Here is a 17500-nt window from a genome sequence, read left to right on the forward strand (position 1 = left end):
AAGCATACAAGCACCTTCTAATTAAAGCTCTAAAAAAGGACTAGTCGTACTCTACTGTACTACTTAATTTGATATTTTAATATGTGACTATATTGTTTGTAAATGTTTTTTGTTGTTTAATCCTGTTTTATAAAACACTTTGCTGTGCAAAGGTTAAGTTATCCGTATTTAATTATACTAATATTCCTACTAGTTACTCCTGCTGAATGAATACTTCTACAACTACAGATAACTACTACAACTACTGATAATAACTACTACAACTACTGATAACGACAATAACAGTTGAGAGAAACGAATTCATGGGTTAACTTCACATTAGACACACGTCTTACTTGTTTTCATTATGATGGTTATTGATTAGTGATTACTTCAGTTCTATTTTGGGAACTCCACATGGACACACACACACCGTGAACCTGGAGGCGGCTCTTTGATTTGACAGAGTCTCCATTTACCGGAGGTTTAATCGGTCTGTACCGGAGAGAGAGAGGTTCCGTGACCGGACGAGGTTCTGCTACGCGCGTGCTCCGGTGTTTCTACGTCGCATCGTTCGCCGCCGTAACGCGCGGTGTGTCTGTTGGAACCGGGACCCTCTCCGCCTCCGGCAGCCTGTCTCCGTCCGTGTGTCCGTCGGTATTTAACGTTGCTCCTCGTCGCCCCCCGTGTTTACGCTTTCACCTTTACCGGATGGTAGGCTGATCTGCGGACCTCAGTGAAGACCTCTCGGAGCCGCGGCTGGAGGAGCGAGCCGACGTTCCGGACGTGACCGGACCAGAGAGGGTCGGCAGTCCCGCTGGTCAGTTACCGGGACATACGCTGGAGAAGCTCCGCGGGTCGGTAGGTGACACATACCGGGATTGAACCCGGTACTTAACCCGTGATATCCCGCGGGTCAGCAGATACTGCATCAGTGCTGGCAGTTGTACAAGTAAAAGCAGTACTGCGAGTACCAGTTAGTATTTCTGCAGGTTTGTACTTCATCATTGCTAATAAACAAAGGCCTGAACCCCATCCATATTTGATGATTAATTATTGATTACCGCTTTAGGCTAATGCTCCCACATCGCTTGTGACAGATGGGTTGTTGTAATTATTGTTTGACTGAGGTTAGAGGGGAACAGAATCGGCACATGTACTTTCGTTTGTAGTTTTTTGGGGCCCTTGTGTCTGAGACCTGACAGGCAAGACCCCAAACTGATCAGGGATGGACCACCAGGACGATGTGCCACGTTTATCACCTAAAACTGAAATAGAAAAGTACATTTGAAATTATGAAGTAATAAGAGTGCATTATGTGAGAACATTAGTGTGAGTATTGATGGGTCTGAGGTCAGACATAATAGAATAACTACCTGCCTTTCAGTGTTTAGGTCTTTAAGACCATCAAGACCTCAGGTCCTGTAACCATTTTAAACAGTTTTACCTCCAGAACCGTGAACTGGACTCAGCTGAGCCACAGTTTTACAAGCTTTTAAATATTCTGTTCTTTTTGTAAGCGATGACTCCACTGCTTCCTTCATCCAGGTTCACTGAAGAAGTGAAATGTGCAGAAGCTGGATAATGTTTACTTCAGGGGAGGCGGTTTTAGGGGCTCGAGCAGCTCAGGTGGGCAGGTGGGCTTGGACTGAGCACATCACAGCAAAGCAACATCAGCTGAGAGGAGGAGGCTGGTACCAGAGAAGAAGCTGCTTGATGTGTCAGTTTCTCAGGCAGAGCAGAAAGAAGAAGCTTAGCTGAGGGATGAGGAAGCAGGTGGGGTTGGATTGAAGTTGCTTCCATCTCCACAAAGCTCATGAAAGCACATGCTGTGTTTTCAGGTGAAGCTTCACTTCACTTCCGTTTCAGCAGGGACAACACCTGGACAAGTGCTGATGAGTCTATCAGCAGCCACTACGAACGCTGAGGTAAAACCCACTGGATGCAGAGTGAAACAAGATGGATTTTATTTGTTCAGCTCAGGGCATGGCTGCTGATCTAGGACCAGGTCTTGTGTTGTGGCCAGAATGCAGTGTGCAGTGAAAGGAAAAGGCTTGGATGTACAGAGCAGGGGGTGTGGTTGGAAACCTCTGGTCTGTCCAGCAGAGGTCGCTGTATGGGTTTTGTTGGCAGGTCTATCTTGTCCTGGGTATGAACGGGCTGAGCCTAAAGTGGGCAGTGACAATCACGGTGAACAGCTGTAGCTTAGAACAGAGCGGAACCAGTGGATCCAGTGGACTGTTACCCAGTCCGCTGACAGACAGGATGATGCTCGACTCACCTGCTTTAACTGACACCTTTTAGTAAGCCTTCAGTAACCCTTTATTATTTGTTATCAGACCATAGTTATGGCTCAGGATGGGCCCTACTCACCTACTAGCTGTCTCAGTAGGTCAACATCAGCCCATAGACCTTCATCATGCAAAGTGAGTGCTCAATGGGAACCTCGCCGCCTCATGTCGTCCTCGCTGTGGCCACTAGACGTCACTTATCCCACATCTGTTTTTATACTGGGGGGGGTGCAGGAGGTGCCTTCTCACCATATCAATGGGTGTGATAACATGAGCCACTGAATGGTGTGACAAGTTGAATAGCTGCTGAACTCCAGCTGGATGGAGTTGATCAGTCTGTCGATCAGTCTGATCAATAGCTCTTTTCATTTCACTGACCAGATGTAAAATAAACCACAGGCAGCAGCAGAGCTCTGGCAGGTCATGGACTCACACACTTGTCGTTATATTGAAACTCCTCAGCAGCAGCTGAGCATTAAGTATTGATGAGGCAGTGATAGGTGTTGATGGTATTTGCATGTTATTAATATGGGCAGTATTGATATGCTGTTGTTAGTGATGCAGTTTTTATGGTATTTATTTTGTGTTAATTAGTTATTGATGCAGCATTTTTGTGGCAGTGTAGATTGTAGATTTGATTCAGTATTGATGAAGTCGGAATAAAGTATTGATACTGCACTGATGTAGTATTAATACTGTGTTGCTTAGTTGAGATAGTTTAGTTTTACTTCCAGGATCCCAGTGAAGAAAACAGAGAAATAGAAACGTTTTTGTTCTTTCAGCTGTTGTGTTGAATTTTCTGCAGTGAAGAATTTTCAGATCCGAGTTTGTCCTGCGGTTTTTATTCTGTTGTAATTAATTATCTCTGGGCCAGGCTGATGAGCCAGCTCTGCTCAGGAAAACTGTATGTTTAACAGAATTAGTTTTTCATTACCACATTTCTTCTGGGTTTTTATCTCTGTGCTCATTTACATTCTTCTGACTGATCTTTCATCTTTGTCTGTCGTTCTTGGTGTTTTCATTTGTATTGTAATTTTAACGTTTTCAGTCTGATCCGTAACCAATTGGCCTGTGGCTGTTGGTGCTCGTCAGTCCTGACTGGTCTGTTTGTCTGCCAGGTGGTGATGTCATCATGATGCTGCCAGTCTCAAGGTTTAAAGGTCAGCCGGTTGGCATGGTAACGACGTCACCCTGGCTGTCCTTTAACACTGACCCCGCCCCCCATTGGCTGTGCTTAGCCAGCTGGTCTGCAGCAACATACCAGGCCACGCCCCCTCTCGTCTTCTACCCACCAGCTGTGTGGATCCCTGAACGCACACAGCTGATACAGGTGATGCACACACGCACACACAGCTGATACAGGTGATGCACACACGCACACACAGCTGATACAGGTGACGCGTGCACACACACACACACAGCTGATACAGGTGATGCACACACGCACACACAGCTGATACAGGTGATGCACACACGCACACACAGCTGATACAGGTGACGCGTGCACACACACACACAGCTGATACAGGTGATGCACACACGCACACACAGCTGATACAGGTGATGCACACACGCACACAGCTGATACAGGTGATGCACACACGCACACACAGCTGATACAGGTGATGCACACACGCACACACAGCTGATACAGGTGATGCACACACACACACAGCTGATACAGGTGATGCACACACGCACACACAGCTGATACAGGTGATGCACACACGCACACACAGCTGATACAGGTGACGCGTGCACACACACACACAGCTGATACAGGTGATGCACACACACACACACAGCTGATACAGGTGATGCACACACGCACACACAGCTGATACAGGTGATGCACACACGCACACACAGCTGATACAGGTGATGCACACGCGCACACACAGCTGATACAGGTGATGCACACACGCACACACAGCTGATACAGGTGATGCGCACACACAGCTGATACAGGTGATGCACACACGCACACACAGCTGATACAGGTGATGCACACACACACACACAGCTGATACAGGTGATGCGCACACACAGCTGATACAGGTGATGCACACACACACACACAGCTGATACAGGTGACGCACACACACACACACACACACACACAGCTGATACAGGTGATGCACACACGCACACACAGCTGATACAGGTGATGCACACACGCACACACAGCTGATACAGGTGATGCGCACACACAGCTGATACAGGTGATGCACACACGCACACACAGCTGATACAGGTGATGCACACACACACACACAGCTGATACAGGTGATGCGCACACACAGCTGATACAGGTGATGCACACACACACACACACAGCTGATACAGGTGACACACACACACACACACACACACAGCTGATACAGGTGACGCGCGCGCGCACACACACACAGCTGATACAGGTGACGCGCGTGCGCACACACACACACAGCTGATACAGGTGGCGCGCGCGCACACACACAGCTGATACAGGTGACACACGCACGCACACACACACACACAGCTGATACAGGTGACGCGCACGCACACACACAGCTGATACAGGTGACACACGCACGCACACACACACACACAGCTGATACAGGTGACGCGCGCACACAGACACACAGCTGATACAGGTGACTCGCACACAGACACACAGCTGATACAGGTGATGCACACACGCACACACAGCTGATACAGGTGATGCACACACGCACACACAGCTGATACAGGTGACGCGTGCACACACACACACAGCTGATACAGGTGATGCACACACGCACACACAGCTGATACAGGTGATGCGCACACACAGCTGATACAGGTGATGCACACACACAGCTGATACAGGTGATGCGCACACGCACACACAGCTGATACAGGTGACGCACACACACACACACACACACACAGCTGATACAGGTGACGCACACACACACACACACACACAGCTGATACAGGTGACACACACACACACACACACACACACACACACACAGCTGATACAGGTGACGCGCGCGCGCACACACACACACACAGCTGATACAGGTGACGCGCACGCACACACACAGCTGATACAGGTGACGCGCGCACACACACAGCTGATACAGGTGATGCACACACATTTCAGAGTACATTTCCCACAACCCTGAGCTGCTCCTGTAGTCTCCCTCTGTAGCAGGAGATACCTGAGAGTCCCATCCCTCCTAATCTAACGTAACACAGTGTAGGATTTATGGGAATTTGCGGTTGTGGGACAAATTAAGGTTGATGTAAGCCAGTTCTGACCTGTCCAGGGTGTACTTCTGCTTTTCACCCAAAGAGAGCTGGGATAGGCTCCAGCAGATCCCTGTGACCCTGGTTAGGACTAAGGGGGTATAGATGATGGATGGATGGATGGATGGTAAGCCACTTCTTGTGTCTTCCTTCAGGCTGATCTGAGGAGTTCAGCCTCCTTTGCAGTTTAGAGATGACTGTTAATTATCAGTGGTGGGATAATTATCTCATGCAGCTCTTCTTCAATTCTTTCTGCGTAAATTGCAGTGACAGTTTAACATTTGTTTGTTTGTGTTAAACAAAGAAAAGACGTTGAAGCCCTGAACATCCTTATACTCCACAGACAGTTTTACTTTAGTTTTTACACACTGAGCTGCAGATTCTTCTGAATTCATCACATCTGTTGTAAAACCTGCTCAGAAATCTGTGCTCTTGTATTTATATAGTTTAGATCTGTGGATTTTGAATGTGATGATTCTTTTTGTCCAGAGAAGAAGTGTAATTTAATTTGTTTCTGAAAGCTCCTTCGCCTTGTTGCAGAAATCCTTTTCAAATAAGACAGAGATGAGAGCAGATCCTCAGCTCATCAGCTCCTTCGTGTTTCTTTACCATTGGCTCCTATAAAGTCCTTGGTGATTCTGAGACACTTGGGAAGGTCAGAGAAACCGCTGACCTGTGATTGGACAGTCAGAGGAAACCTGTCCATCTGTCCACCTTCAGTCCAAGTTAACACCTCCAATGATGTCACAGTGTGCTTAGGATGTGGTCCTACTCTGTGACATCACTGGGGGGGGGGGGGGGGGGTGTCACAGGATTATTGATGTTTTTTTATTTTTCAGTGGGAGCGTCCAGCTGTTGAAGTTGTTCCTCTTCTCCATCCATTTTATCGATCCGCACCTCTTCATCCCCCCAGTCCTTTGCCCAAGGTACACACACACACACACACACACACACACACACATACACACATATTAGCACAATGCTAACTCACCAGTATGTTTGCAGCTAGCCGAAGGCTGGATCTCACCAGAGGAAGTGGGTATGTTCCTGAGGAGAGACAGACATCTTCTTCTGACCAGTCAGATCATTCAGAGGCCAAGTGGACATGCCCCCAGGAACCAACTCCTACTCTCTCCATCTCGACTTTCAGGTAAGACATTACCTGATGCATTACTCTTTAACCCTTTTAAACTGACACAAGTACCCACGGTGTCATTGGCATATCTACTTTTAAATGCCTGTAGAATCAGAGCAAGAATTTCTTTTTGCATATAAAAGCAGAGGAGTTACACTTTCTGTAGCGCTGTTCCCTACCACATATGAGTTTGCATAAATTTATAACAATTCACACCCAACAAAAAACTATAATGCACACCGTGGCTTTGCTGTAGATCTGATCTGTTGCCGGTTGCAACACTTCCTAAGTTAACGTCATCATGTTATGAAAAAAAATCTGTTTATAAAAAAAAAAAAAAGATTTTCTTTGTTCTGGTTTATTGTAGGTTTTAGCAGTTTATGTACTTAGTACATATCCTTAAATTTGGGGGTATAAGGGTTGTACTGATGTATAGCATTTTGAAAGCAAAACAAAAATGGCACTAGTGCATTTAAAAATGTGAAGATATGCTGGTGGACTTGTTCCATGGTAGATCACAAAGGGTTAATAAAAAGAGGTTGGTAGACATGTTTGAATGCATAAAACCTTATTTTAACCTCTACATCTCACTGAAGGGAGTCATCAGGTTCTTTTGGTTTCAGCGTGGTGAAAGTTCTGTAGATCTGGAATAAACTTAAACATGCTTAACTGATTATTTGTCTAGACTCTTGTTGTTTGTGTGTCTCATTAAACCAAGAACCTTTTTTATAACTGGATCAGCACCCGAAACATCAGATTCTTTAATCTCTCTGCTGGTTTGCACTGTCAGATGTGTTTGGGTTGTGTGTTTTCTCTCCAAAGTCTTGCTGTTAATTTGTTTGCAGTCAGACATTTCATGAAGCCAACAAATGTAGATTAAATTTACTTTTATTTTGGTGCTCATGTTGTTTAGATGTTTTGTGACAGAAGCTCAGTTTCTCTTCAGTTTGTCAGGGTTGGTTTAGCTCAGATTTTCACTGCACAGTTACAGATGGAAACCACCCGCATGTGAAATTTAATTTCGCTAAACTTGGAATGAAAATGAAAAACAGCATAATAAATAAGAATGACGCTCATACTGTCTCCAGCATTGAGCCTGACTTATAAAAACAGCTGTTCTTTTTAAAATGAATGATAAATCCACTGTTACACAACCAGAAGAGGGAAGTAAAGTGTCATTTCGAGCTTTAAATGTTTAATTTTGTAGTTTAAGTACACCACATAAAATGATTCAAACAAAACAATTTTGATAATGTGGCAGAGAAGGCAGACTTAGGCGGACTAATTACATTGAGTGACATGTTCTTTAGGTTGACATGAGGTTACAGCTTGGAGCGATGGGGGTGCGTTGCATGGCAGCAAAGTGTTATTGTATAGTTACGATGGCGCACACTGCTCAGATGATATTGTGAGTAAATACAAACTGCAGCTTTTTTAAAATGTGATGTGATCTGTTCATGAGTGTTTGTCAACACAAGCAAAGGATCCTGGTATAGTCACCACCTTGCATCCCTACACTGATGTTCTGTTGCCACTGTAATGCTGCTGCTGCCAACAGATTTAGGTCGATGTTTCCTGAAAGGAGTAGAAACACGGAGGTGGACTCATCTTCCACACAAACACACATACAGACAGGTCTGCAATAAAACAGCAGAAAACGATAAAACACAAAATAAATGAAATCAGAGAATACTGTCTCTCTTGCTCTTGGCTGCCTCACTCTGATCATCAGCAACCAGCACAACATCTGATGCGTCTTATTCACTCTGTGGAAATGTTATGCTAATTGGTTCCTGACCTTGTTTTTATTTTTTGTCCTGATTTATCTTTTCAGGAACAACAGAAAACCACAACAGACTGCAGTGTTACAGGGACAATATGTATGAAATATGATTTGGGAAGTCAATAAAATATAAAGGGTTCAGTCTATGGACCACATGAATGAGAATGGACACTTTCTGAATTGATCTGAATTGATTGACTGAACTGATAATAGCTGCAAATGAATCCACAGCAAATGAATCCAAGCAGTGAACCTCATCCTATTTTCATTATCATGTTCAGAGCGGTGTTGAAGAGTCAGCATGTTGCTTTGTGTTCAGGTCATGTTGGAAGAGATGCCACAAAGACCAGAGGGGCCGACACAGAGGTCTCCTCCTCCTCTTCCCCCATGCTGCGCCTCCGCCAGGTGTCTCCTCTCCCCCTGCCTCCCCTCACTGGACCTCCAACAGGTGAGTCTGGGACCTTTAACAGTTTCACAAGTTTTCTGCGGCAGGTTCAGGATTGGTTACAGTGAAAATACGAGGACAGGAGAGATGAGAAGCTCAGTCCATGATGGAGAGTCTTCGGGCAGTCTAGGCCTGTAGCAGCATAACTAAGGGGTGGTTCAGGGTTATCTGAGCCAACCCTAACTATAGGTTTTGTCAAAAAGGAAGGTTTTCAGTCTAGCCTAAGGTATGAAGGAGCTGGATCATGAAGGGATTTGTAAATTCTATTCTGGATTTAACAGGGAGCCAATGAAGAGAAGCTAATATATGAGAAATATGATCTTTCTTGTCTACTCTGGATTGTCAAACTTTAGGTTGGCTAATAAACTCGGCCAGATTTATAGAGATGAGAGCTGCACCATCCAAAGTGGGATGATGCCATCCCTCACTACCAGACTGAGTTTTCCCCAGAAAGTAGCCCAGTTGTCTATGAAGCCCACATCGTTTCTTAGCAATATTATTTCCAATCAGCCTTAGCCAGCAGCTTCAGGTCTGACTCGATGTAGCTCTGACTCTAGGAAAAATTGGACTATGCCTTGTAAAGCACTTTGAATTGCGTGGTGTATGAAAGGTGCTATACAAATAAATTTGCCTTTGCCTTTGCCTTTATGGTCGCTGGAGTCTTTAACTTCACGTTTTGGACAATTACTAGAGTCGATTTCTCAGCTGGTGTGTCACTGAGTTGGGAAAATTGGTTAGAAATGCAAACGGGCAGGTGATGAGCCTTGGACTTTTGCTTAGCAGGATGTTTCCATCTCATTGTGACTAAAGGAGGCAGAAGAATAACTAAACATGTGGCACTGAGCAGGACAGACAGGGAGAGGCCATGCTAGCAGCTAGCTGAGCTAACTCTAGGCTAACAAGTGCTAAGTCTGGAAGTAGCAAGAAGTACCGTACAAAAAGCTGTCACTTGACTAGTAGAGGAATATGTGACGTTTTATGGGAATCTAGTCAGTTTTTAGATGAGTCTGACAGCTGACAGCTAATCTGTGAATGAGCTGTACAGAAACATGTTAGCAACAGGAAGTGGATTCTCTTACCCAGGAAACACCACAATAGGTTTGGTTCTGCAGTGGTAGTATATAATCAAAGATAGGTTGATTGAGGAAGACGCTTCTCTCTGCATGATATGACAAGGCTCATCTGAACTCAACTTGAGCCCATTGGAAAAAAAATATTTTATTTATTAAAAATATTTGTTGTGTGATTGATGTAATTGTGACTTTTACTGTTGCAGGTGGGTCACATGGGACATGTAGTCATGTTGCTGCATTATTGGACTTTATCTCAGCCTTAGGCCTCTGCCTTCTTTCTTCAGCTGCTCGTCAGTTCAGTTGTTTATTTTTAATCTTTGCCAATTAAAATCCAGCTTGACTTGATTTCATGCTGCTGTGGATCTACAGCAGTAGAGGCAGCTGCTTTAGGTTCCTGTAGCAGTGAGACAAATCTGCAGCTCAGCATGTCATTATTGAAATTGAAGTGAGTAACACGAACGCAACCCAATCAAAAAACAGCAGGAATCTGAATGTTCAGAGAAGAAACAGACAAGAAAGATCAGAGATTTATGCAGAAACAGAGAAGAGTCCTCTGAAGACCAAAGAGGTTTTAGCCAATTCCTTGGATTTCAGGATTATTTTATTGTCCTTTTTTCAGTCTTTATGTTCCATTGTCAAAAGTCTCTGGTTTTCAGCACATCACTAAACTGATTCCAGTGTTCTGTTTTAATTAATAAACAAACGCATTAACTATTAAATAAAATATTTAGTTTAGACAAAACTCTAAAAAAAACTTTATATTTTTAAATTCCTGTCGACATTGTGACTCTTCGTGTTTGTTGCTACACATTTCACCGTGCCATGCTCATTAGTTGTGTGTTCTGCTGCTTTGTGAATAATCAAAGATTCATCAGCATTTAAAGTGTAAAACAGCTCGTTAAAGACAACACACTGTTTGTGAGTCTGCTGTTTGATTAACCTGTGTGTGTCCGCGTTAACGATGCCACCGTGAGGTCCAATTTTATTTCTTTGGCCAGAATCACAAATCTCAGTGTGAAACTGTCACAGACGAAAAGACTTCACTATCTGTCCAACCAGTCTGTCCCTGGGTCCTTGTCGTCTTCTGAGGACTCAGAGTTGGTTTCATGTTTCAGGTTTGTGGTACAATACTTCTGTTTTCCAGAATGTTCGTTGGTTAGAGGACCCAGACTTTCCCTCAGACCTATACTGGCGTATTCACAGCTGATGTTGATGGGGGCGAATATAGTGCTTTATTTTCTCCCCATAGAAAGGTGCTGTTTGATTTTGTTTATTTCAGCTCTTCTTGACAGGTAGATACTTTTAGTCTCGATAATCAACTCCTTTCCTCCCAGGGACTATATGAAACTGTAACAGGCTGGATTAGCCACAGAGCAACAGAGTAATGCTAAGTTGATTCGGGAGCTGGCTTTGCTTCCCTTACAGGGCGCAGCAGATTCAGGAACATCCAGCTATATAACAGGAACATGAGGGAACACAACCTTATGGAGAAATCTTCTGATGCAGCACAGCAACAGCCAGAAAAGAGCCAATCCCTGTTATGCTGATTGTCACACAAACAGAAGCATGAATTTTTGTGGTCTCTGGCATCCCACGTCTTTAATGTTAAAGGTCATAAAAAATATCAATGACGTGGAAACAAATCACTAAGAGTAAAATAACCTGTTAGCTTACTGACCTGATGCATCTCAGAACACCTAACTATTACATCCAAATGAATAACCTAAACCCAGGTCTGAACCCTCTCACAGTCCTTTGAAGGTCCCCACAGCCAAAAAAACTGTTCCTCCACTCAGTGTGTCAGCAAACCTTCTGATCTCTGTTGTGTTCAGGAGTTTGATAAAGTGACTCTATAAACTGAGACCAGGGCTTTATTGAACACACACAAAACTATACACTACACACAAACACACACTCAGTTCTCCAGGGTGTAATTGGGTGTTTTCAGGAGGACAGCTCATAGCTCATCTTTACAGGCTGCTGCTTTACGCTGCACACACACAGTCTGTTTAATGGGCTGAGCTCAGTCTGTATTGATAACTGGCTGATTGGCTGAAGAGGATGAAAGAGAGGTAATTGGCCACAGGAGCTATTAACACACTGTGTGTAGGTGTGTGTGTATGTTAACGTGGGTGTGTGTGGAATTAATGTGGAATTAATGAACTTCAACAGTGTTTAATTCATATTAACCTGAACCAAGAGCAGTTAAATATTTATTGTGTAAATGTGCATTTCATTTTGGCGGTGTCAAGCTAACTGTTAGTACAGGAATGTGTGGAGTTGAATGTCTGAAATCAGCCCTTAGGATTGTTATTTCAGCCTCACTGTTCTCCACATTGGTGTATGTGTCTGAGCTACTAGCACCAGTGAACATCCCATCGCTTTTTACAGTGAACCACATCAGTGTGTTGTTGTTGGTCTCGCAGACAGTTATGAAAATGGCATTAGATGCTGGACACACAGCTGTTGATCCTGCTTCTATAAATAAATTCTCTGGTTTTTACACATGATGAAAGTTTTTCCAGAGTTTGTCCTTTGGCTCACAGCTGTTTAACTCCTTCATTACTGTGCAGAGCATTTTTATCTGTTCCTATTTGACACACAGTTTTCCTTAGCTCAGCTGTCATTTCTGTTTTCTGAGGTAAAAATATAGAAGCAGGAAAAGCCGTTTTTTATGGCTGCTGACAACCATGAAAACAAGCCATCTTGACTTGTGTTCATCTATCTTTTTCCTGCTAATTATAAATAATAGATTCATGTGAATAAATCATGAGTGAAAAGGTAAAACTGGTATAGTTTTAAATGTTTTAGATTTAAAATAAATTCATAATGCTTGTTTCCTTTTGATGGTGAAACGAACATTAAAATAAAATGACAAAAACTCAGCAAGATACATTTTAAAGGAAAGAAATGAGAAAAATAAGCAAGTCTAAAAAAACAAATCCTTTATAATAAAATTATATTGATAAGATGCAAAAATATATAAAACAATGTAATTTTAGTATATGTGTGATTTATATATTTACAGGGCACTATTGGACGCTGTGGACACACACACATTTTGTGAATGTGAGTTTGTCTGTGTGTCAGCCATGTGATAGGCTGTTGATCTGTGCAGTGGGGACCCCCCTCACCCACTGCATGCTGGGATTGGCTCCAGCCCCCCACCTGAATGTGCGAGGATAAGCGCTAGTGGATGGACAGAATGTAAATCCAGAGCTCCTTTTCTTACCTGAAAAAATATGAAAACTTGATAAAGTAGAATAAGTCTTGGCTCATAAATGCTAACAGCTTTGAGCCTGCGTCAGCCCTCCACCATTACAGTGGTTGGTGTGCAGTGCATTCTGGGTTACCTGACTTGCCCCACAATCCAAAATAAAACAGGTTATCTGATTTGATGCTCCAAATGAAAACCTAGAATATGTCGTGCCCACCTGTGCTCTGCAACTCAGACTGTTTCCTGAGTTTTAGGAAATAAATATTTGCTGCTTTCTGATTGGCTGTGTTACTCTGTGGCTGCTGTTGATTGTTTTTCCTGTCACATCACCGTGGTGACCATCAGCTGGGCCTGATAGCGACGGCTCTGTTTCCATGGAAACCGCGACCTGCTTTTTTGGTCTTTGGTTGATCAGTCTGGTTGGTCAACATTTCATCCTGGGGGGTAACGCAGAAATGAATGAAGGAATCAGGATTAGAGAAGGAGGAAGGATGAAGAGCGAAAGGAAATTATATCGAGACACTTCAAACGAAACAGAGCTACCTACTGCCGAGTGTGTGTGAAGCAGCTTTGTCTCACACACACACACAGTTAATCCCCATCCACATTCAGATGAATAGTCTTTTTACAGCCTGACTGAAAATGAGCACAAGACATTAACTCGGGGGGTGGGGTTGTTTGCCTTTGCTTATCAAAATAACAATGCACCTGTCAATCACCTGCTGTCAGGAGATTAGTGTGTGTGGTTTTCTCACACTGAGAGGTTAAGCAGGTAGTGGTTATGGTTGAAGTAATTCTCCCGGTTGTGTGTGAAAGAGAGAGAGAGACTGGATCCTACATTTCCCATAATACACCCTCCCTGCAACAACACAACTCCAAGGCACTAAAGCATGGGGGAAAGATTGTGACCGACCCCTCCCATCCCGTAGTCTTTTTGAAACACTACCCTTAGAGCGGAGGCTGCCGTCTCCCACGACCCAAATTACACAACACAAAAACAGCTTCTTCCTGTCTGAGGTGCCTTAATAAGGGTTAGGGGCTTACATGCACCATCACAAGGCACTACATTCACCTAACCTGCTGCACACTTGCACAATATATACGCTCTCCTCTACCTCAGCCTTTTTTTTTTAATTTTTATTTAATGTGTATTTTTCAAGCAGTTTTTGCACTGCATCATCACCAAAACAAATGTACTCAGCAATACACCTGTTTCTGATTCTGACAGTACTGTGAGATCCTCATGTTATTCTTAAACTGACTGACAGACGTTCTAGACACAGCCCATGTTTACAATCATACCCATATTATTTTCTGCTGCTCTTTGTTTGAGCACACAGGTATTTCTCACCTGTTGAAACCCCTACTGCAGTCACTTTGGAGACAGACGGGAAAGACCTGAGACAAGCTTTTGTTTTGCAGGAGAGGAGGAGAGTGAAGGGTTAAAGTGTTTCATAACTGCAGATACTGCAGGTCCACACACACACTCTGCCTGTGCTGTGTGTTGCATTTAAATGTGACTGATTAAATTTGTCAGCACAGGAAGAGAAGAGCAGCTGAGAGGAGATCAACTGTCATGTATCTCAAATTAATTTTCAGGTTTAACTCCAGTGTCGCCTGCTAATTAAAGGTGGCGACAGCGCTGACCTGTGACCGGGAAGATCAGTACACAAATATTTTAAAAACCGATCACTTAAATCATGCCGTCATCTTTTAGGCGGAGCTCGCTGGGAATGGCCAGGACATTGGGCACCATGTGACAAGCAGGTGTGGCCACTTGTTCTGAACAGTCAGCGTAGCAGAAGAGCATGGCTGCAGCCCATCATCAGCCTGGAAAGAAGAGTGTCTCCACCCATACAGGTAGATCCCAATTTTAATTGTTCAGTAGGTGAAGTAGTTCAGGGCGGTCATGACACACACCTGGATGGATACCTGGACCTCCTCCTTGCTGAGGAAAGTTTAATCCTCCCCATACAAACACTGTCTTACCACTCATGAGAAACCTCTGTCTTACAGCAGTGTCTGTTTGGATCTGTCTCTTCTTCTGAACTCTGCTTTGACAAGTGGCCTTTCTTACCTGTCCAGGTAAGTTTCTCTGTCTGTCTACTTTTCTGTCTGTCTCTGTTGAACTTGTTTTAGTCTCTGCTTCTTTTCCATCTTTCAGGTGATGAAGGAAGTCCATCCTTCCTTTTTTTCCTCACAGTTTTCCTCCAGATTCACTTTGCTAACTGACTGCGGACACAGTAAGACCTGCCTGCCTGTCTGTTTGTTTCTGACTGTTTCATTGTTCCTGTCTGACTTGTCTTTCTGCCTGTTTCTTTGATCCTTTCAGACTGTCTTTCTGCCTGTTTCTTTGATCCTTTCAGACTGTCTTTCTGCCTGTTTCTTTGATCCTGTCACTCTGTCTTTCTGACTGTCTGACTAACTCTGGCTAACTGTTTCCATCTGTTTCTGTTTGTCTGACTGTTTCTGTCTGACTAACTGTTTCTGCCTGACTGTCAGTCTGGGGTATTTGTGAGGTTTTTCTGGCAGAGTTAGGCAAGGTTAGCCTGCAGTGTGTGACATCACGGTCACATGACCATGCTGTCACGGCGTGTTTTCTCAGTGGATCAACGTTCGCTGGAGGAACGCTGTTCATCTGTCGCATGTTATCAGTTTATTTTCCCTCAGAGTTTATTCTTAGATGGTGACTGAAGCAGATCAATGTGAACTGAACAAAAGGGTTAGGGTGTGTGAACATGGATCAAACCTGATTTATAACATTTCACACTAAGGTTGTTTTGTTTCAGTGGATTCACTATGCTCAGAGAAGAAGCAGTGCTGAGTGTTCAGATGTGTTTACTCTGTTTACACATTAACTGGTTAGCCACTAAACCACTAAACTAAATAGTAAATAAACAGTGGAAAGAGGTTCTAGAGCTCGTTTTACATCCAGAAACGGTGAACTTTTGCATATTTGCCTTCAGCAGAAAAAACTTTTGCTCCCACTTCCTGAAAGTTAGTTCTGGCTGCTCTGAGAACTTTCCTGAAATCTGCAAATATTTACAGGGTGAACCAAAAATACTTTCAGAATTGTGGAGTTTTAAATTTTATTTGCTTATGAATTTTTGAACCTCAGGTTTCAGGGTAGCATACAGACCTCTGTCGCCGCCAACTGTTAGTGATAAGCTTTGCACATGCATCAGTCAGTACTCTGGAGTTTTGTTTCATCTTTGAGCGGAGCAGTAAGCAAATCCAGTTTTATTCTTTCCGTCTGTCAGAGAAGCAAGGGATGGGTGGAGGTAAAGTTTCTTATCGAGGAGCCTTATTGCTGAGGACAGGGGGAACAGCAGACGGCAGCAAACAGGTGAGTCCTCATCTGTATCCATCCACAGGTCATTTATCATTGGGCCACTGGGGGCCTCAGTCTCCTGACATACATACAGCACATCCTGCACTTGAGTTCACCTGAATTCAGACTTAATTTGTTGGGCCCCTAGAAAGGGTCACCCAGTAAATCTGAGGGGTCATCATATGATTGTTGAGAGAGGACACCAGAACTGAAGTATGTCCATGGATTGGATTGTGGGCATGTCAGTAATCACTGATCAGTCTGTTAAACTGTGATGTTACTGTTCTTAGGTCAGCTGAGCTTCAGCTCTGGTTTTAGATGTGTTCTGTGTGTGTGTGTGTGTGTGTGTTCTGTGTGTGTGTGTGTGTGTGTGTGTGTTGCAGTGTGTTGGTATGTCTGCAGACAGAGGAGATGATGAAGATGAAGAGGAGGAGGCAAGAGAACAAAAAAGGAAAGACAAACGTCCTGTCGCCTCCACCCCTGTTCCAGGGTCGCCATGGTAACTGCGGAGCTGACACACACTGTACAGTTTATTGGGGTTCATGATGATTGATTTTTGGCATAAAGCATAAATGAAATATTCTCTGAACATTTCTAATGTCTGTAATGTGACTAATGTTCACGAATGACGTTTACCCACCCTGCTTCAGCAGTGTTACCATGACAACTACGAACAGATGCAGACCAATGCAGTGTCGGTGGTGTTTGTTGTTTGTGAATAAACAAGTCAGACTGTGCAAGACTTTGTGTAACTGTTGCTCCGCTGTTTGCCTTCATGAGACTGTGTACACTGTTGGCACTACTGTATGTTAACCAGCTTCATGTGTAGAGAGTGACCAAAGAGTTCAAGCGAACGGTGACAATGCTAAAACTATATTTACATTTGTTTTGACCTTTGTGTTTGCTACATAAAGTAATTTATTATATGTTATTTAAAATGTTTGATGCTTTTTACAACATAGAAAGTGAT

At 43.7% G+C, this 17500-nt stretch overlaps 1 protein-coding gene across 4 annotated transcripts in view; it reads left to right on the forward strand.

Annotated features, from left to right (window-relative positions):
* Nucleotides 1-17500, forward strand: part of tcerg1l (transcription elongation regulator 1 like) — a 45793-nt gene that overhangs the window by 23378 nt on the left and 4915 nt on the right. For 2 of the 4 annotated variants that reach the window (XM_026315639.1, XM_026315642.1), the window contains exons 2-10: nt 3389-3600; nt 6386-6472; nt 6552-6696; nt 8784-8912; nt 14917-15059; nt 15216-15284; nt 15364-15442; nt 16460-16545; nt 16914-17029. In XM_026315639.1, coding sequence (XP_026171424.1) covers nt 3403-3600; nt 6386-6472; nt 6552-6696; nt 8784-8912; nt 14917-15059; nt 15216-15284; nt 15364-15442; nt 16460-16545; nt 16914-17029 — 1052 coding nt within the window. In that variant the 5' untranslated portion in view covers nt 3389-3402. The remainder of the gene's footprint in view (nt 1-3388; nt 3601-6385; nt 6473-6551; nt 6697-8783; nt 8913-14916; nt 15060-15215; nt 15285-15363; nt 15443-16459; nt 16546-16913; nt 17030-17500) is intronic. The other 2 variants (XM_026315641.1, XM_026315640.1) reach the window with 2 other exon arrangements.

Source organism: Mastacembelus armatus, chromosome 19, assembly GCF_900324485.2.
Source record: "Mastacembelus armatus chromosome 19, fMasArm1.2, whole genome shotgun sequence".
Taxonomy (NCBI): Eukaryota; Metazoa; Chordata; class Actinopteri; order Synbranchiformes; family Mastacembelidae; genus Mastacembelus; species Mastacembelus armatus.